Source organism: Musca domestica, unplaced genomic scaffold, assembly GCF_030504385.1.
Source record: "Musca domestica strain aabys unplaced genomic scaffold, Musca_domestica.polishedcontigs.V.1.1 20, whole genome shotgun sequence".
In the NCBI taxonomy this organism is placed as follows: Eukaryota; Metazoa; Arthropoda; class Insecta; order Diptera; family Muscidae; genus Musca; species Musca domestica.
In genome coordinates, this window is record NW_026712250.1 from 1,431,199 (window position 1) to 1,451,473 (window position 20,275).

The 20,275-nt window shown below is 39.3% G+C and overlaps 1 protein-coding gene and 1 long non-coding RNA gene across 3 annotated transcripts; one reads left to right on the plus strand and one right to left on the minus strand.

Moving 5' to 3' along the window:
• Nucleotides 1-9,547: 9,547 nt before the first annotated feature.
• LOC131802306 (uncharacterized) lies at nucleotides 9,548-11,435 on the minus strand. The gene is made up of 2 exons (XR_009342136.1): nucleotides 10,523-11,435; nucleotides 9,548-10,456 (listed from the first exon to the last, which is right to left on the minus strand). It is a non-coding gene; the product is annotated as an uncharacterized LOC131802306 (long non-coding RNA).
• A 412-nt stretch (nucleotides 11,436-11,847) lies between these two features.
• Nucleotides 11,848-20,084, plus strand: LOC101893906 (phosphatidylinositol 4-kinase alpha). 2 transcript variants are annotated; one of them, XM_020040165.2, is made up of 11 exons: nucleotides 11,848-12,032; nucleotides 12,204-12,417; nucleotides 12,479-13,489; nucleotides 13,627-13,686; nucleotides 14,115-14,607; nucleotides 14,665-15,636; nucleotides 15,698-16,500; nucleotides 16,555-18,422; nucleotides 18,480-18,668; nucleotides 18,729-18,975; nucleotides 19,044-20,084. In XM_020040165.2, exons 1-11 carry the CDS (start codon nucleotides 11,937-11,939, stop codon nucleotides 19,427-19,429), a joined length of 6,339 nt encoding a protein of 2,112 aa, XP_019895724.1. In that variant the 5' UTR covers nucleotides 11,848-11,936; the 3' UTR covers nucleotides 19,430-20,084. The 2 variants fall into 2 exon arrangements, with proteins under 2 accessions (XP_019895724.1, XP_019895725.1); XM_020040166.2 differs by lacking the exon at nucleotides 13,627-13,686.
• Nucleotides 20,085-20,275: the final 191 nt, after the last annotated feature.

Genomic DNA, 20,275 nt, shown 5'->3' on the forward strand with positions numbered 1-20,275 from the left:
TCAAATGCAACCATGGGTGACGATAGGGTTCCCAAAGTGCGATTAAAGAGGAACATAATAAACAAGGAAGAACAAAAAAAATATGGAAAAGTGGGAAAATCGCGTCTAATGGCTCCCGTATAAAAGGGGTAACGGAGAGAAAATTCGCCATTGAAGTTTTGGTGGACGGAAAATAAAATTGTTTCTTAACTGAAAATCAAATAAGTGAACCAATTAAAACACAAAGTTGGAAGGAAATTTTCAGTAATTTTTATTTTTTATTTGCTGTTTATTGTGTATGTGTGTGTGTGACCAAGAATTTGTAAGTTTTTGTTGTTCGAATAGTGTATGTTTTTCTTTTGGTGTTTCTATGAAGTGTTTCTTCTTTTTAAGACAACACCCAACGTGAAAACGGCTAGAATTCTGACCCCTCCAATTCGTCTGTGGAGGAGGTCAGCGGATTTTTTTTTTATATAAACGCAAGAGAAGCGCTGCTGCCCAGAAAGTCCGTGAGTGAGGCCAAGCCCCGGTCCGCCAAAGCACCGGTATTCAAACAATGGTCGGCTCGGTAGGTCTGATGCCGAAAAGGTCAAAAAGATCATCAATATCTGGAAAGAAAAGAAAATATATAAGTACAGAATCTCCAGGTAATAATTTGTATTATTAAAACTTACCGAGTCCTGAACGGTTGGTGCGGCCAAGTGGCATATATATATCTTCCTCCTGCGGCCTGGAAAAAAAGAAGAGAATTTTGATTAATAATTAATTTGAATGAAAAATGGAATGACACCAAAATTTTGTACTGACTAGTTTAATTTAATGTAATTGTCTGTAGTTTAAGTGTGATTGTCCTTAGTGTATAGAATTTAGGTTAAGATTTTTATATTGTGAAAATTTCTAACGCCCGGTTATATACCTGAGCGTAGGGTTAGACCGTCATACGAAGGGAGAGTTCCAGTTTATTGGTAATTTTGGACATAAGGTCACGTCCATAATACCCCCTTAACAGAGCTCTATTAGGGAGGGAGTAGATGCAAAAAGTGGCCAGATTGGCAAAAATTTTTATGTACTCTTCGTAGACTGTAGTAGCCCGAGCGATTGGCTCACATAAAGACAGATTCAGGTGTTAGGAATTTTAAAGTCAACATTGTTCAAATATTTATTTGTTAGGATTAAGTCAACTCTCGATATGTCAATAAATTATTTATATGTGTAAGTGTTAATAGTCGATATGATGTGCTAATTTGTAAACTCTTGGGGGAATATAGGATGTAAGTTGTGTGGTAAGTGTTAGTGGAATGCGGGGCCCTTAAATATTTAAAAATTACTGGACAAAAGGGTCAAGGTTGGGTGGGCTAAGTGTGGGTGCAACTTCCACCAAGCACCCTTGTCACCGGTGTATGCAGTGTTTGTATTTTTGTTTGTTTTGATGTTGTAATATGTCCCCTTTTTTTAATTGTTAGGTCCCTTGGACTGTTGGTGTCAGGGTTGGAACCGACCCTGAGCAAAAAGCTCCCCTGAGCAGCTGGATACACACCACAGTACCGCATAAGGTGGTAACCATAACAATATGGCGCCCAAACTGAAACGATAATAATCGAAATATTCAGTGCAATAACACCGAGGCACTGTTCAATAGACCATTTAAGAAAATAGATTAAAAAACGAATATCGCATTTTTCTTGCATAGCGAATATCGCAACCACAACTTCGTGATCGAAGTCGTGTTAAATGTGCAATATTAGCTGTAAGTCTGAGAAAAATTAGGATATTCGTTTCCAAATCGAATGGGTCAAGTGCAATAGCTCTTGTTCGTCTACTGTAACAAATGATGTATTGTGTGATGACCTGTACTGTTTACGTTTTTGTTTGTATTTAGAGTAGATTAAATAGTCTGTAGTAGACATAAGGGAATAAGTGCAATAGCCTCTGGGACGAAGTGAGTCGCAAGAGCATTGTATTTTATTACTCTAAATACGAGATCTTTTTCCTTCGCAAGAATTAGGAAATTGCCGTAATGTCTATTTGCATGTAATATGTTTTGTCCACTTGTTTAAATCCACGTCTTACAATACACCGTGACAACCTAAAAGGACACTTTTCGTAAAAAAAGCTTAAAATTATATAAATCAAAACCACACACTTGCCAGACAATTGAAAACACATCCTATTACCTCATATTTTGAAGAAAGTAATATTGTTGTAATATCTGTCTAGTTCGGTTCAGTTTAAAATATATACATATACATATTTTTTATTTTTAGTTGATATTTTTTTTTGTTCATTCGTATTTATGTTATTTATGTTTGTGTTATCATAAGTTCTTATTGTGTTGTGTTTGAATTGATTTTTTATGTTATTATTATTTTTACTTATTGATAGATTTCTATATTTATTTTTAAATTTTGTGTTTTTTTTTTTTGATAAATAGATACTAGTTAAATTTCCGTTTTCTGTTTTAAATTTACTGATATTGTCCTTCCATTTACGGTTCGCATTTAAATAGATATTTAATTTTTGATATTGTGTTTTCTGAATTTTATGCATTTTTGATCATTCTAATGAGTGAATATACATCAGGGAAAAGACAAAGTAAAAGAAATAGAGTTTTAGCGTTTGATAGTAGCAGGTTTCTGACTCAAACACCAAAGCCGAAGAATAAAAAGAAAAGAGGTGAAGAAACAATGGAAAATAGAGATAGTACTGTTCGAGATCTGTCCGGGACTATTAATAACCCCAATAATTTGCCTAGCTCTGGTATCCAAAGGCCATTGAGCATGCAACCTGATCAAGTAAATCCGCCTAACGAGATGGATCAGCTCATAAGGGGGATGGTCCAAGAGAGTGTAAGTGACGCTCGCAATAGTATAAGGTCATTAGTTCAGGAGAGCGTAAGTCATGAAATGGGGAAAGTACATGCTGCGATACAACATTTGAATGAAGTAATCGCCAGGTTATCTATAGATAGACCCCCGACGGATCAAACCCAGGTACCCCACGTTCCTCCACCCACTACTCAGCCTCCACCCACTACTCAGCCACCACCTATCAACACCGAATACCAGACACACTCAAATCGTCATGCCACTGTAACACCGTCAATTTATAGACTGGGACCCAATATGGGAATAAGAATTGAAAGATTTGGATTGAATTTTTCGGGAAGGCCGAATAGTTTGTCGGTCGAAGATTTCATATATAGGTTGGAATATTTCCAAAAACACTATCGTTTAGCCTGGGAGGAGATTTTAAATGAATTTCATATTCTATTGTCAGGACCAGCCTATGAATGGTTTTGGCTCCAGCAAAGAAATTCAAACATAGCTGATTGGGAATCACTCAAATACGGGTTAACGGAAAGATTTAAGACTAGGCGGACATGTTTCGAGGCTATGAGGGATTTATTGGAACGGAAACAAATGCCGGGAGAATCAATCGATTCATTCTTCCATGATGTGAATTTGATGCGTTCTAAACTAGAGAAGCCTGTATCAGAATACGAAATGATTTCTCTAGTAAAGAAAAATTTACGGAAAAATCTTTCTAGCATAGTTTATGCGTTGCCAGTGAATTCTGTGGAACAGTTGAGGATTGAATGTTTAGAAATAGAACGTACGTTCTTCAAAAAAGATAGCGTAGCACCACCACCAACACAATTTCCGCCCGTAAATAGACCTATTCGGGTTAGTGCTTTGCAGGAAGAGGAGTTAGAATTGAATAGGGTTGAAGAAATAGATGAAGTGGTAGAAGTTGCAGCTTTTACGAGCAACCCAATTCTCTGTTGGAACTGCCAAAAACCAGGCCACGGTTTTAGAGACTGTCCTGCAACACAAAGGGGTTTGTTTTGCTTTAAATGTGGCAGACCAAACACAATAACCCCTAAATGCTCGAACTGCGCTTCGGAAAACTCCCGGAAGAACATGGTTGCGACGGGGAACCATCGTTCCTCCGAGCCCTCCAAGATAGTAAACCCGCCAATAAATTAGATTCAGATTCGGGAAATACTCAGGATTATGCCTCACGAAGACATTATTTACCCTTAGAATCTAGGCAACAAAACTACGAAAATGTTAAAGCAAGAATTTTCGGTGAAAGCAATAGCGAGAACCCGAATCCGACTAAAAATACTAGCAAGAAAGAAAAAAGTAAAATAAGAATTATGAAATTAAGAAAATATCAAAAGGAAAACCGAATGAGGAAAAGGATTATATGCGATGCAATTGAGCGTTTTCAAGAGACTAAAGATCCTAGACCTTACGTTAGCGTTAAAATCGAAGGAAAAGAGGTTAAAGGGCTTTTAGATTCAGGTGCAACTGTTAGCCTATTAGGAAAACAGTGCCGTGAAATCGCCGAAGAATTAAACCTGCAAATTTTTCCATATGTATCAGCGATAAGTACAGCTTCAGGGCAAAGACATAGAATTTTAGGCAAGATTATAGTGAACATAGAGTACAAGGATAAAACAAGAGAAATTATTTTGTATTTGTGTCCCGACCTACAGCAGGATTTATATTTAGGGACTGATTTCTGGAGATTATTTGAGATAGCCCCAGAAATCTTTTCATTGGAAGAAGTCAATTTAGACCTCCAAATAAAAATTCATGGGGAATCCAAAAACGCAAATGCCAACATGCATGACCTAACTAAAGACCAAAAAATCAGGTTGTCGGAAGTTGTAAGCAAATTTTACACATTCGAGGAGAAAGGATTAGGATGCACAAGTCTAGAAAAACATGCCATAAAGTTAATTGAAGGCGCAAATCCTGTAAAGGATAAGCATTATCCATTATCGCCGGCCGTGCAGGATATTGTGTATAAGGAGATAGACAACATGCTCGCTCTAAAGGTGATTGAGGAGAGTGACTCCCCATGGAGTAATAGAACAACGGTGGTTCGAAAACCCGGGAAAAACAGATTTTGTCTAGACGCTCGAAAATTAAATGCGCTTACTATAAAGGATGCGTATCCTTTGCAGAATATTGATGGGATATTGAGCAGAATCGACCAAACGCACTATATTAGCAGCGTCGACCTGAAATATGCGTTCTGGCAAATTGAGCTCGAAGAAGAAGCCAGACCATATACAGCTTTTACAGTACCAGGTCGCCCTCTATATCAGTTTAGAGTAATGCCGTTTGGACTTTGTAATGCGGCGCAACGTCTTTGCCGTCTAATGGATAAGGTTATTCCTGGTAGATTAAAGTCCAACGTATTCATTTACTTGGATGATCTTCTAATTATTGCGGATGACTTCGACAATCATTTAAGACTGTTGAGCGAAGTGGCCGATTGCCTGAGAAAAGCAAATCTTACGATCGGCATAAAAAAATCTTTATTTTGTTTTCGCGAACTGAAATATCTCGGCTTTATCATTGGAAATGGATGTTTGAAGACTGATCCGGATAAAATCAGTGCGATCCTGAATATACCTGTACCCAGAAGTCCACGAGAAGTAAGAAGCTTCTTAGGAACCGCCGGATGGTATCGCAGGTTCATTAAGAACTTCGCGTCAATATCTGCATCTCTAACCGATACCCTCAAAAAAGGACAAAAGTTCAATATAAATTCCGAGGCTATGGAATCTTTCAAAAATTTAAAGAAAGCCCTTACATCAGCACCAGTGCTCCGTCACCCAGATTTCCGACGGGAGTTTTTTATCCAATGTGACGCATCGGAATACGGAATCGGTGCGGTATTATTCCAGAAGGATGACGACGGCGGAGAAAATCCCATTGCTTTCTATTCACAGAAATTAAATTCTACCCAGAGAAATTATTCTGTGACGGAAAAAGAATGCTTGGCAGCAGTATTAGCGGTGAAGAGATTTCGACCATATGTCGAACTGATGGAATTTACGATCATTACGGATCACGCCAGTCTTAAATGGCTTATGTCATTAAAGGACTTGAGCGGACGACTAGCTCGTTGGTCCTTACAGCTCCAAGCATATGACTTCACCATTGAACACCGTAAAGGTTCAGAAAATGTAGTGGCGGATACTTTATCAAGGATGCCGGTTGACTCTGATGTCGTAATTGAAGAGATTAGTGAGGAAGAACTCTTAGATTTCGAGACCACAGCATTTGAAAGTGAGGAATATGTCGAGTTGTTAAACACCATAAAGCAAAATAAAGAAAAGTTACCAGATCTCCGCATAGAAAATGAAAAAGTCTATAAAAGAACTAAGAATTGCGATCCAGACATTACGGAATTTGAGTGGAAGCTTTGGATACCGCAGGAAATAACATACGCACTAATCGAAAAATCGCATAACTTTACGGAAGCTGTCCACGATGGCATATACAAAACCCTAAACCGCTTAAAAACATTTTATTATTGGCCAAAAATGATATCCCAAGTCAAGCAATATGTAAATAACTGCCAGATTTGCAAGGAAACAAAACCATCCAATCAAAATATGCGTCCTACAATTGGAAATGAAGTAGTGACCGACAGACCATTTCAGAAGCTGTATATTGATTTCCTAGGCAAATACCCTAGATCAAAGAAAGGAAACTCCTACATATTTATAGTAATGGACCATTTTACAAAATTTATTTTCCTGCATGCAATGAAGGAAGCAACGGCCGAAAACGTCATAAAATTTCTGGAAGATCAAGTATTTCATACATTCGGAGTGCCAGAAATAATACATAGTGATAATGGGAAGCAGTTTGTGTCGAAAATGTTCGAAGAAATGATCAAAAGATACAAAATCAATCACATAACAACGGCTTACTATTCTCCCCAATCAAACGCGTCAGAGCGAGTAAACCAGTCTGTACTGGCGGCGATAAGGACCTATGTTCAGTCGGATCACCGTGATTGGGATCTGTATCTTTCTGAAATTGAACAGGCTTTGCGTACTTCAGTTCACTCAGCAACCGGGGTGAATCCTTTCTTTGCATTGTTTGGCTATAATATGTTTACGAGCGGAACAGATTACAAATTAGCTAGGCGGCTCCAATCATTAACTGACCATCAAATTTTGCAAATGAATAAAACCGACAAATTAAAGCTGATGAGAGAAAAGGTCCAAAAGAATCTACATAACGCGTACGAAAATAGTGCAAAACGTTATGATAAAAGAGCCAGACTTGTCAAGTTCCTACCTGGACAAGAGGTTTATAGACGGAATCATATGCTCTCTGATTTCAAAAATAACGTAAATGCCAAATTTTGTAAGAAATTCCTAAAATGCAGAATTGTTAAACCCATAGGTAATAACATGTATGAGTTGGAGACTCTGCAGGGAAAACCCCTTGGTAATTATCATGCTAAAGATATTAAGGTGTAGGAAGTGTGCAATAAATCTGTGATATAATAATAGTGCAATATAGATTTATAATTTTGTGTCGTGAACGTCCAATTTTATCAAACTATATGACTATTTGTAATTATATCTGGAGTTTATTGACTCATTTTATTTATACCATAAATTTTTTTGTGCTGTGGACAGTCCCCTTTTTATATAGGTATTATTCCGACTTTGATTATTTATGCTTAGAGATTATTATCTCGCTTACAATTATGCAAAAGAAAGTAAATGTTTTATCTAACGACCAATGTCTTATATTCTAATTTAGCACAGAATTGAATGCCCGGCTAATGAGACTTCAGGGTGTGGGAGTTCCCCACGTTGAGCTACTGAAAGATATGTCCAACTCCAGCAAACCCTTATTTTTATGATCAACAACTCAAATAATTCTTAAATGAGATTATTTTTTTTTATATTTCTTCTATTACCCGAGAGCCCATGAATGATTCTGAATGCCAATTGTACAATCTAGTTAAAAAAATAGAATAATTTACAAATTATTCCTTTCGGTGAACGTTAGCAAAATATTATAAATCAATTATAGAGATGGAATACCTGAATTCCAAAACACCTTTAAATCAACCTCATTCCACAACAAGCAACTACTTCGCGTATTTTTTTGAACATAATTGCTTCTTTTATTTTTTTTTTAACATTCGGCTACTCTATGTAATTTTTTTTTCAAACAATTACGCCACGTAATTGTTGCCTAAAACTAAATGCTCCACGCATCTTTTTTATTGGCAAAATGTTTTTAATAGTATTTTTTATTTCTCCTTGCATTTCCCGCAATATTTCTAACTCACAAAAATAAAAAGTAAACAAGACTTACCTGAAGGTTTATGATCCACAGGGGAACGTTGTTGTGTGGTGATGTAAAAAAGTCGATGAGGTCACGAAAAACTGTTCCTTCATGCTGGCAGATTCATTGTAGCACTTTCATAGCATTCAATTGGGAAAAAAATACTGAAATAAAAACACAAAAACATAAATTAGTTTGGCACAGAAAATACAAATGTTTTGTTTTGACGCAAAATAAATTTGTAAAATTGTATGAACTGGCGATAAATTATCTTTCTGTAAAAATTAAAATATTCATAAAGGAACATTTCACCAAGAAATTGTTTTTCATTTTCCTATTTTCGTAAAAGAGTCGTCTCTAGAATACAACAACACAATCGTAAACAAAAATTCCAGTCATAGACAAAACAAATAAACATAAACAACACATAAACATGAAAAAACGCATAATCACTCCAAACTACCACCATTTGGACAGAGCCACACGATTGTTGTTGGTTTATCCACAACGCAAAGATTTCCACTATTACCTGAGACACAATGCACAAATTTTAACAACGATAACAAGTTTTTTTTTGTGGGGGGAAGAATTACGAACCTTGCACAATTTTTATATGACTCATTCATTCAGCCCTTTTTTAACCATGTATTCAAGAATGTCATATTTCTTTATGTTCGTTGTTTTCACTTTTCGTTTTCATTCCTTATTTTTTTCTTTTGTGCACAATTAAGTGTATTTAGTGGCCACCGCAAATCTTTGCTCACAAGAATCTTTGTTTCTTATTTGTATATTTTTCACGTTCAAGTTTTTCACACACAAAACCTACCTGGGGAACACAACACCGAAGAGCATTCCTCTATTAACGCCGCCACAGGCAAAGACAGATTGTCCATTGTGAATTGAATGGCGATCATTTCTTGTTGTCGTCGCACGTCAATTGCGCAATAAATAAGAAAAAAACAGATATTTCCCCAAATGGTACTTCACGAACGCGAATCTTGAATTTACCTGAAAGGAAAAGAAAATTAAATAAACATTTGCCCTAATAGTAAGAATATAAAGAATATAATTACCTGTTTCTCAATCTTCATACAAATGGTATGAAGATGACGTTCACACATTTATTGTTGCTGTGTATGTGTTTTTTTTTTTTTTTTTTTAAACCAGCTGCGACGGCGACGTTCTGCTCGTTGGAGCGGCACCAAACCGTTGTAGTTGTTGCCGGCACACGTATGTGTGACCGGCATTGTTGTCAATGGTGATAAGCGGTGGTATGATGCGTAAATACACACACACTCACACTAACCCTGTAGGCTGAGCCACCCCACATGGCCATTCATTGTGGAAATACGTACCCATTTTTTCTGAAAAGAAAATTTTATTAATTAAAATATGTTATTTTATTCTATGTCTATAAAATTATTATAAATGAAATTTTATATACTTACCCATATATCCAAGTCAATGTGGGAGCACAGCAGCGTGTTTTTTTTTGTGGATCAAAATCCATTCTTCTTTTGTAATAAATTATTTGATCCTGATGCTTTGCAGGAAAATATCACAATCCAGTAACGCACATCACCATTTTCTCACTTTTTGTGTGAAAATGGCGAAGTTTTGTTGCGTGCGTACCGTGGTTGACGAAGATTATTTTTTTACCGGCGGAGCGAAGTTTTTACATTCGCAATTAATGAAATGAAAAATGAATGAACCGGATACGGTTGGGTGTCAAAGTGTTGCCAATGTTCCCCTTAGTCCATGGGACTAACGTCAAATGCAACCATGGGTGACGATAGGGTTCCCAAAGTGCGATTAAAGAGGAACATAATAAACAAGGAAGAACAAAAAAAATATGGAAAAGTGGGAAAATCGCGTCTAATGGCTCCCGTATAAAAGGGGTAACGGAGAGAAAATTCGCCATTGAAGTTTTGGTGGACGGAAAATAAAATTGTTTCTTAACTGAAAATCAAATAAGTGAACCAATTAAAACACAAAGTTGGAAGGAAATTTTCAGTAATTTTTATTTTTTATTTGCTGTTTATTGTGTATGTGTGTGTGTGACCAAGAATTTGTAAGTTTTTGTTGTTCGAATAGTGTATGTTTTTCTTTTGGTGTTTCTATGAAGTGTTTCTTCTTTTTAAGACAACACCCAACGTGAAAACGGCTAGAATTCTGACCCCTCCAATTTGTCTGTGGAGGAGGTCAGCGGATTTTTTTTTTATATAAACGCAAGAGAAGCGCTGCTGCCCAGAAAGTCCGTGAGTGAGGCCAAGCCCCGGTCCGCCAAAGCACCGGTATTCAAACAGTGGTCGGCTCGGTAGGTCTGATGCCGAAAAGGTCAAAAAGATCATCAATATCTGGAAAGAAAAGAAAATATATAAGTACAGAATCTCCAGGTAATAATTTGTATTATTAAAACTTACCGAGTCCTGAACGGTTGGTGCGGCCAAGTGGCATATATATCTTCCTCCTGCGGCCTGGAAAAAAAGAAGAGAATTTTGATTAATAATTAATTTGAATGAAAAATGGAATGACACCAAAATTTTGTACTGACTAGTTTAATTTAATGTAATTGTCTGTAGTTTAAGTGTGATTGTCCTTAGTGTATAGAATTTAGGTTAAGATTTTTATATTGTGAAAATTTCTAACGCCCGGTTATATACCTGAGCGTAGGGTTAGACCGTCATACGAAGGGAGAGTTCCAGTTTATTGGTAATTTTGGACATAAGGTCACGTCCATAATACCCCCTTAACAGAGCTCTATTAGGGAGGGAGTAGATGCAAAAAGTGGCCAGATTGGCAAAAATTTTTATGTACTCTTCGTAGACTGTAGTAGCCCGAGCGATTGGCTCACATAAAGACAGATTCAGGTGTTAGGAATTTTAAAGTCAACATTGTTCAAATATTTATTTGTTAGGATTAAGTCAACTCTCGATATGTCAATAAATTATTTATATGTGTAAGTGTTAATAGTCGATATGATGTGCTAATTTGTAAACTCTTGGGGGAATATAGGATGTAAGTTGTGTGGTAAGTGTTAGTGGAATGCGGGGCCCTTAAATATTTAAAAATTACTGGACAAAAGGGTCAAGGTTGGGTGGGCTAAGTGTGGGTGCAACTTCCACCAAGCACCCTTGTCACCGGTGTATGCAGTGTTTGTATTTTTGTTTGTTTTGATGTTGTAATATGTCCCCTTTTTTTAATTGTTAGGTCCCTTGGACTGTTGGTGTCAGGGTTGGAACCGACCCTGAGCAAAAAGCTCCCCTGAGCAGCTGGATACACACCACAGTACCGCATAAGGTGGTAACCATAACAGATTATGAACGAAAACTACAATGTTGAATGGCATATGTACATTCAAACGAAAGTAAATTTCGACAATATTTTCAAAATGTTTGACAAGTGTCTCTCCAGCAGAACTTTTTTGGAACTTGTCCTAACTTGTCTTCAATGTGCCATGCAAAGAATCTTCGATCTCATGTACTCTTCTTCAGAACCCTCAAGTATTAATAGTTTAACGTAGTAACAGGTTCCTGAACAAAGCAAATAATATCAAAAAAGAACTTGAAAATCTAGTATATTCGTTAAAGTTTTGGAACGGAATATTAATATTACTATTAAGGGAAAAATTCGGTTATCGTTGTAAAATTTTAGCATTGCAAATTTGCCCTCTCTGGAACAGAACAAATATCGAGAAAAAAAAACTATAAATCGAAACCCCCTTTGAAATTTATCAATATTATCGTTTTTGTCATCGATTGTTTGCCACCTCTACTGACCAGTGTGAACGAAAAAAGAAAAAAATCTGCTGCTGGGATACAAATAAATTTTGGAAAAATGTCTGCTACAATGGCAGACAAGTTCTCCTATCAAAAAACAGTGCAAAGTTTAGCACGTATATTGGCCCAAATCAAACCAACGCCGTGGCCAAAGGTTTGTAGCTTGGTTTCATCATCGTCATTGACCGACCAGCAAGTCAACCAAAATATTGACTTTTCGTTTTGTGTGTGCTGGAATTTGACCTTGATATCTCATAGTTATCATAACTAGTTTTAGTTTTCTGGTTGGAAAAACAAGCACAGACTGATAAATATCGTGTTTCAGGTTCAGTCCCTGTTTCGTTATTGCCCCCAAGAAAATGCAGCAGGTGTCTTCTGTTTGGATTCCCGTGCCCAAGATGCCGTCATCGCCTTGGGTTTGTATTTCCTGGAGAGTGGTTGCCAACACGAAGATCGCATTGTACCCTATCTCTTGAGACTGGCCAAATGTTTGCCCAAGGCTGTTTGGGTTGATGATGGAAAATGGAGTAAAACTGACCGTGAGTATGACTCATTGCTATATTGCGAGACACTGTGAGTAATGCAAAACCATCTTTACAGGCATACCATCGGCAGAAAAGTTTAGTTTCTGTCTCAACACCTTGCTGTCAGACATTGCCTCAAAATGTCCAGAGCTAAGGGAAGAGATTATTGTAAACCAAGTGGAGACATTGAGTGCTCTGGCTAATATTATAAAGTCCAGCAAAGAGAGTAGCTCAGCCCCGCCCCCTATTATACTGTGTAAAGCAACGGTGCCTTTGCTTTTCGGTTTGGCGCGATCCATGGGCCGTTATGCCTCACACGATCCACCATTGCTTTGCCGCATCTATCCACGTGAACAAATGCCTGTGGTAAAACCCAACCCCCGAGATGGCGGCAGTCACAGCTCCAATGAACGTTTGCATTTTGCCCACTTTCGTCCCATTATACCACGCTCCATGTCGGGGAGCCTCAGTCAAGAATCGTATGAAATTAAAATGCGGCACATGTCCATGGCCACCCACATGAATAAACAAAAACCCCAATTACATACATACTTCTCGGTCCCCTATGACCCACGCACCCATTTCTTTACTCGATATGGCTCCAGCTTCAATCAATTCCCCAATATGCGTGTAACAGAGACACCCACTAAACATCAAAAGTCCCTAACTATGCCACCATTTCCCATACAACATTTGCAGACCATATTTGCCGTGGCCAAAAAACTACTCACCAAAGAAACTTTGGAGCACTTGGACGAGCAAGCAAGCGATATCTTTGCATTACACCAAATTAAGGGTTATTGTTACAAGAGTTTCTCGGAAACTCTGAATTTAGTTCTGGTCACATTGCTAAGGGAAATATTGCAACATCAAATCGATTTGCCGGCACCATTTACCAAAGATGTGCAGGAGTTTGTGAAACGTTTATTCTTAAATGGCCAGACAGAGCTCCAGAACAAGCAACAGGACCAGGAGAGGGAAAAGAGGGAGGAGAACGGCATACCCGTTGTCAATAAATACAAGGTGAATGTCATGGCCAATGCGGCATGTGTCGATTTACTTGTCTGGGCAATACGAGATGAAACCGGTAAGTTGGCTGCTGAAAAAGTGTACTCCTATCAAGAGCGTTTCGATCCCAGTTAGTCCAAAAAACAAAAAACATGAAAGTATCTAGCAAATTCGAAATATTTTATGATTTCTTAATTTTTTTCTTTCAATTTACAGTTGATGAGGAGTACAATGTACCTTCATTGCAGTATGCTTTACATTATTTAATGCAAAAAGGTTTAAGTTTTTCGTTCAAAACAACAAGACAATTTTTTATAGTTTTACTCTCTTTCTCCCTGTTATGTTTACTGATCCCCTCTTCTTATTTCTCAAAATGTTTATTTGTTTGTTTTGTACAAATGTTTTCTTCATTCATAACTTTCCCAAAGAGTTTTTCAAACCATTTAAAAAAAAGCTTCATTTCATTTGTAAATCCATTGAGTTTGCATTCGTTTCGCCACTAATTCCAATTTCAATCGAATGTCATCAAAACGGATGCCAGTCATAATAACATGTACCAAAGAAACACGGAATGATACTTCTTAATATCCAGATGTGCTGTGCATTTTGTTCTCTACCTTCTTCTTGAAACCAGTCACATTGTGGAGTTACAGAATCCAAGAGAAAGCTAATTTATTAATAAACCATTACCTTGTATATTACAGAGGCCGATAAGCTTTGTGGCCGCCTTTCACAAAAACTCAACTCCGTACTGTCCCACAAGATCGTCATGGACCATATGCCGTTGCTAATGGTCTGCCTGGAAGGTTTGGGCAAATTGGCTCAAAAGTTCCCCAATATTGCCAACACATCGATATCGTATTTGAGAGACTTCCTTGTTGACCCAAGTCAAATATTGGCTAAACTTCATGCCCATTCACAGCAATTGTTGGCCCTGCAGAAAAAGGAAAAAGACGTGACCCCCTTCAAAATTGTCGTTCAAAACAGTGAGTCCCGTTCTACAGTAGATATATTCGGAGAAGGACAAAAATATGCCCCCTTACGAACAGGACAAGCAGCTTTTGAGGCTTTACGGGATGCAGCCATTGAAAATTTGAGTATTGCCCTTAGGGCAGCCCAGCCCGTAGATCAGTTCTGTGTGCCAGCCCTGGTGGCGAATGTATCCAATCGTTTGTTTACTGCAGAGAAACATGAATCGTAAGTGTAAAATGAATCGAAAAACTCTTAAACATTTACCAACATTTTCTTCGACAGGGAATCCACTTTGGTTAGCCTGAACATCATTGTCATGCTGGGTCACGTGGCTGTGGCCTTGAAGGACACCTCCAAAACCACACAAAACATTTTGCAGTTCTTTATCCAACGTTTCTGCAAAGTGCCTTCCGAACAGAATGCTTTGATTGTCGACCAGCTCGGCTGCATGATTATCTCGCAGTGTGAGCCGCATGTTTTCGATGAGATCATGAAAATGTTCTCACGCGTTGCCGTACAATCGGCCTCCTTGGCTTACACCTCGGATCCCGAACACCGCAAACAATTCTTTAGCGTTTCCGATGCTGTGGTCAATGCTCTGGGCAACATTGCCGCCAATATTCAAGGGGACGACGAGAAATTAGAATTGCTGGGCAAATTGCTTGAACTCTTTGTGCAAATCGGCCTTGAGGGAGAGCGTTCCTATGACAATACGCCTGGGGTGGCAAAATCCCGTTCGAGTGCCGGCCATTTGGGTATGTTGATACCGGTAATCGCTGTGCTACTCAAGCGCCTGCCGCCCATAAAAAATCCCCGTTTGCGTTTACACAAACTATTCAAAGATTTTTGGGTCTATTGTGTGGTCATGGGTTTCACAAATGCTCGTCTCTGGTCACCCGAGTGGTATATGGGAGTTCAACAAATTGCCGCAAAGTCTCCCCTGTTGATATCACAGACCACCCACAAGTCGGATATGCGTGAGCTGAACTACACCTCGGCAATTAAGAGCGAAACGAGCAATCTGAACGAATTGAGAAGTGATATAGTATTGTTGTTGGAGCATCCTACAGCAGAGGTGACGGCGGCCATAAACAAACTCTCCTTTGCCCAGTGCACATTTTTGTTGAGTGTTTATTGGCTGGAAACGTTGCGTGTTGAGAACGCCGAGGAGCCAAGTTTGGAGCCAATTCTAACGTATCTCTGCGACCCGGCCCTGCAGAAAGACAAGTCAGGGATATGGCAATGTGTCAAGTGGTAAGTATGGTGGCACAATTGCTCGTTGTTGTTGTTCACAATCACTTGGTTTATTTTGTAGCATTGCTGATCAAGTTTTTGAAAAATTCCGTAATGTCCTGTTTACCCGTGACGAGATCCGTGAAAAGGTTTTGGAGTCCCAGGCCACTTTACTGTTGGTCTATTTCAATCACATACACAAGCAGATACAGGTGGTGGCTGATCAATATCTGTCCCAGTTGGTGGATAAATTCCCACACTTGCTATGGAATCGTCGTGTGCTGTGGTGCATGTTGGATATTCTACAATTGCTAGCCTTCTCCTTAACCCTGGATCCAAATGAGGAGACGCCTACTTTGAGGGTGGTCTCCACACCGTATACCCTGCAACTAATGGACTCATTGCCGGCACGAGAAGGTCGTCTGAAAGATTTTGCTGATCGCTGTCAGGGAATTGTTAATGAGGCCATGAAGTGGGCGCCACGTTCAACAAAATCCCATTTACAAGAATATCCGAATCAAATTCCGACCCAGGTCTTGTCGCACCACAGTGGTTTGGCCTTGGCTTTCGACTCTGTCGTCAGCACTAATAGCTACCATCCAAATGCATTGCCATCGAACAGCAAACGTCCGGCCTGTGTAAAGTCCGATACTCCCCGCTTTGTTTCGGTTTTGTGTTTGCGCAGCAAATACGCTGGTGAAATATCGGGTCTGCTGTCGGTTCTGAGCGATGAAGAAAAGGCTGGTTTGGCCGATCGCTTGGTCAACGATGTCTGGGAGGCATGCAGAGAGAAAAGTGATGCCAGACACCGGGGAGCCCTGTGGAGGGCAACAGCTTACCTAATCATATGCTCTGACATAAATAGGAAGCTGTTGCATGCTGTGGGTAAGTTAAGGCAATGCTACGCAAAGACTCGAAATTAAAATGTTTGTTTTTCAGCCACGTCCCAAGTTGAATTGTTCACTGAATCTGCAATGGAAACTGCTGTCGAATGCTGGCAATGGGTGTTGACGGCCCGCCAAGACTTGGAGCTGTGCTTCATTCAGGAAATGGTTTCTGCCTGGCAAACAACTTTTGAAAAGAAAATCGGCTTGTTTGCTGAGGAGGTGGAAATCACCAGTCCCTTGGCAGCCTACGAGGGCTGTAAACTGGTCTCCAAATCCATTCTAGTCACTCCTCATCTAATATGGCTGCAGCTGCTTTCGGAAATGGTGGACACAGCCAAGTACTGTAATCGCGATAAAGTGGAAATGTTTTGTTTGCTGCTGCACCGATGTCTTCCCATTAACAAGAATAGCAAACAGAATCGCCAAGTCTCCACGGTGGGTTGCCGTTTCAAACTTCTACAATGTGGCCTGTCGCTGCTGCAAGGCAACACCGTACCCAAATCCTTGGCCAGAAATATTTTAAGAGAACGCATCTACAGCAATGCCCTGGACTATTTCTGTGGCCCTCCCACGTGTCCCAATCAAAATAAGGAACAGCTGTTGGAGGACATATTGATACTGTTGAAGTTCTGGCAAACCATGCGCAGCGAGAAGAAGCATTTGGTTACATCGGAAGTGGGTGACTATGACATACCCGCCACCACACCCAATCAAATGCTAAGCGTTACCAAAAATCCCGAAACCGCATCCCTCATCAGCACCGGCGAGGCAGGAAGATCTTCGTCCATTGCTGGCACTGGTGGTTGGTATAACTCTATACCGCATTCGACATCCACCCTATCGAAGCGTTCAAATCGCTCCAAGCGTTTACCCTACCCCAAGGACTCCTACGACAAGGACTACATGAAGAAACGTAATTTGATATTGGAATTGATGGCGGTCGAAATTGAGTTCCTCATAACCTGGTACAATCCGAACAGTCTGCCCGATTTGGCCATTCCGGGCGAAGAACAAATTACGGAATGGCGTAATCGTCCTTACAAGGTAAATGTTTGGAGAGATTTTGCCCGTTTGGCATGGTCTTACAATCCAGCACTGGCCGTTTTTCTACCTTCGCGCATCAAAAATGCCGAATCTATCGAGGAAGAAGTTACCCGACTAGTGTGTTTGGATCCCATTGCTGTGTGTGACATTCCAGAGGCTCTCAAATACTTGGCCACAACCAAGAATCTACTGCACGAGAGTCCAGATTTGATGTATATTCTGGTATGGTCGCCAGTCAATCCCATACAAGCCTTGGCCTACTTCTCGCGCCAATATCCCTCACATCCTCTGACAGCCCAATATGCTGTCAAGACCCTCAACTCTTATCCGGCCGAATCTGTTCTACCTTACATTCCACAGTTGGTACAGGCCCTTCGACACGATACCATGGGCTATGTTACCGAATTGATTAAATTCATCTCGAAGCGTTCCCAGATCGTTGCCCATCAGCTGATTTGGAATATGCAAACCAATATGTACATGGACGAAGACCAGCAACACAGGGATCCCTATTTATATGAAGCTCTGGAAGCTTTGAGCCACAATATAATTGCCTCATTTTCGGGATCGGCCAAGCGGTTCTATGAGCGCGAATTTGATTTCTTTGGCAAAATCACAGCAGTGTCGGGAGAAATTCGTAACTTCCCCAAGGGAATGGAACGTAAGAATGCCTGTCTGGCTGCCTTGAGTCGAATTAAAGTCCAGTCGGGATGTTATTTGCCCTCGAATCCGGAAGCCATGGTATTGGACATTGACTATAACAGTGGAACACCCATGCAAAGTGCAGCCAAGGCTCCATATTTGGCCAGGTTCCGGGTGTATCGTTGTGGCATAACGGAGCTGGAAACCAGAGCCATGGAGGTGTCTAATAATCCGGTAGGTATTGAAATTTGGCCTTGCATTATTTTCCAGTAATTGTTGTTTTTCGTTTAGAATTCCCAAGAGGATGCCAAAATGACATTGGGCGTGGAATCGTGGCAAGCCGCCATTTTCAAGGTGGGCGATGATGTGCGTCAGGACATGTTGGCACTACAGGTTATTACAATTTTCAAGAATATATTCCAGCAAGTTGGTTTGGATCTTTTCCTGTTTCCATATCGTGTTGTAGCCACCGCACCAGGAGTAAGTTTTCTGTGAGAAGGAGTATTGCAACTCTAAATTTAATTGGGTTTCTGTTTTCAGTGTGGTGTTATCGAATGTGTGCCAAACGCCAAGTCACGTGACCAACTGGGTCGCCAAACAGATTCCGGCCTGTATGAATACTTCCTGCATCAGTATGGCGACGAAAGTTCCAAGGAATTCCAGGCTGCTCGGGCGAACTTTGTCAAATCCATGGCGGCCTACTCATTGATTGGCTATCTGCTGCAAATCAAGGATCGTCACAATGGCAATATCATGATCGACAAGGATGGTCACATTATCCACATTGGTAAGGTTGACGCGCTGTGCGAATCTATTGTAGGATTTGATTTGAGTTTTGCATTTGTCTTGAAACAGATTTCGGTTTTATGTTTGAATCTTCGCCCGGTGGCAACATTGGCTTTGAGCCCGACATGAAGCTGACCGACGAAATGGTTATGATAATGGGTGGCAAAATGGAGGCACCCGCTTTCAAATGGTTCTGTGAGTTGTGTGTACAGGCCTTTTTGGCTGTGCGTCCTTATCAGGACGCCATTGTTTCTTTGGTATCGTTAATGTTGGACACGGGTTTACCCTGCTTTAGAGGTCAAACAATTAATTTGCTGAAGCAACGATTTGTCTCAACCAAAAATAATAAAGAGGCAGCTGCCCACATGCTGGCAGTTATACGCAATTCTTATCAGAACTTCCGAACACGAACCTACGATATGATCCAGTATTATCAAAACCAAATACCCTATTAAACGCGTCTAAGAGCATCGGCAAATATATTCTAACTGGATACTGGTTTTATTTAATTTTAGGAGTTTATGTCCCTCACTACTCCGCCAAATGCAGAATGGTTGGTGGTGGTGGTGGTGGTGCTTGAAATTGGAATTTTATGAAATAAATACATACGTATATACATATTATGGTAGTAATAGTTATGCTTACTATAATGTTATAATTGTTATTCTTTATTTTTGTTTAGAGAATTTACACCTTGTGTAATGCTAAATGGTAACGTTTAATTTAGGCGGCATTCAATTCTGCAAAAGGCAAAGAAATTGGAAAATATTTTGTTTTTTATTTTCTTTTTTCTATTTTCCTATAAACAAAATTGAATGTCCTAAATTAAACATTGAAACATTCTATAACTTATTGTTAATGTATATTTTTCCTAATTATATTTAAGTTTTTTTTTATGTATTCACCATTTGTTTCTCTTCTGTTTCTTTACATGGCTTTGTGTATTTAATTTTGTATTACTATGACACATTTCCTTTAAATTTTCTATGGTCCTGTGCCTATTTATGTTACTTTTGTTATATGTTGATGCTTAATTTCATATTCCTATGATGACATTTTAAATGAAACGAAATCTTTTAAATAAAGCTAATCTTTAAATTATTGTGTTAATGTGTGGAATTTTTTAATTGGTGACTCTTTGGGAGCCTGTCACATATCAAATGGAAATTTTCAAGAAAATCTACAGGACTTTTATGAGATCATATGTAGATTTTATGCATGCCTATCAATGTGATTATCTCATGGGAGAGAATCTAGAAACCTTTTGTGGGAAATTCCAGCATCTTATCTGTAAATATCAA

What these genes read in the sequence shown, in the direction of transcription:
- LOC101893906 (XM_020040165.2), top strand. Translation starts at nt 11,937, where the DNA reads ATGTCTGCTACAATGGCAGACAAGTTCTCCTATCAAAAAACAGTGCAA. An exon ending in ACATTATTTAATGCAAAAAG is followed by an intron (nt 13,687 to 14,114) that starts GTTTAAGTTTTT and finishes TGTATATTACAG; the next exon opens with AGGCCGATAAGCTTTGTGGC. An exon ending in ATATGGCAATGTGTCAAGTG is followed by an intron (nt 15,637 to 15,697) that starts GTAAGTATGGTG and finishes TTTATTTTGTAG; the next exon opens with CATTGCTGATCAAGTTTTTG.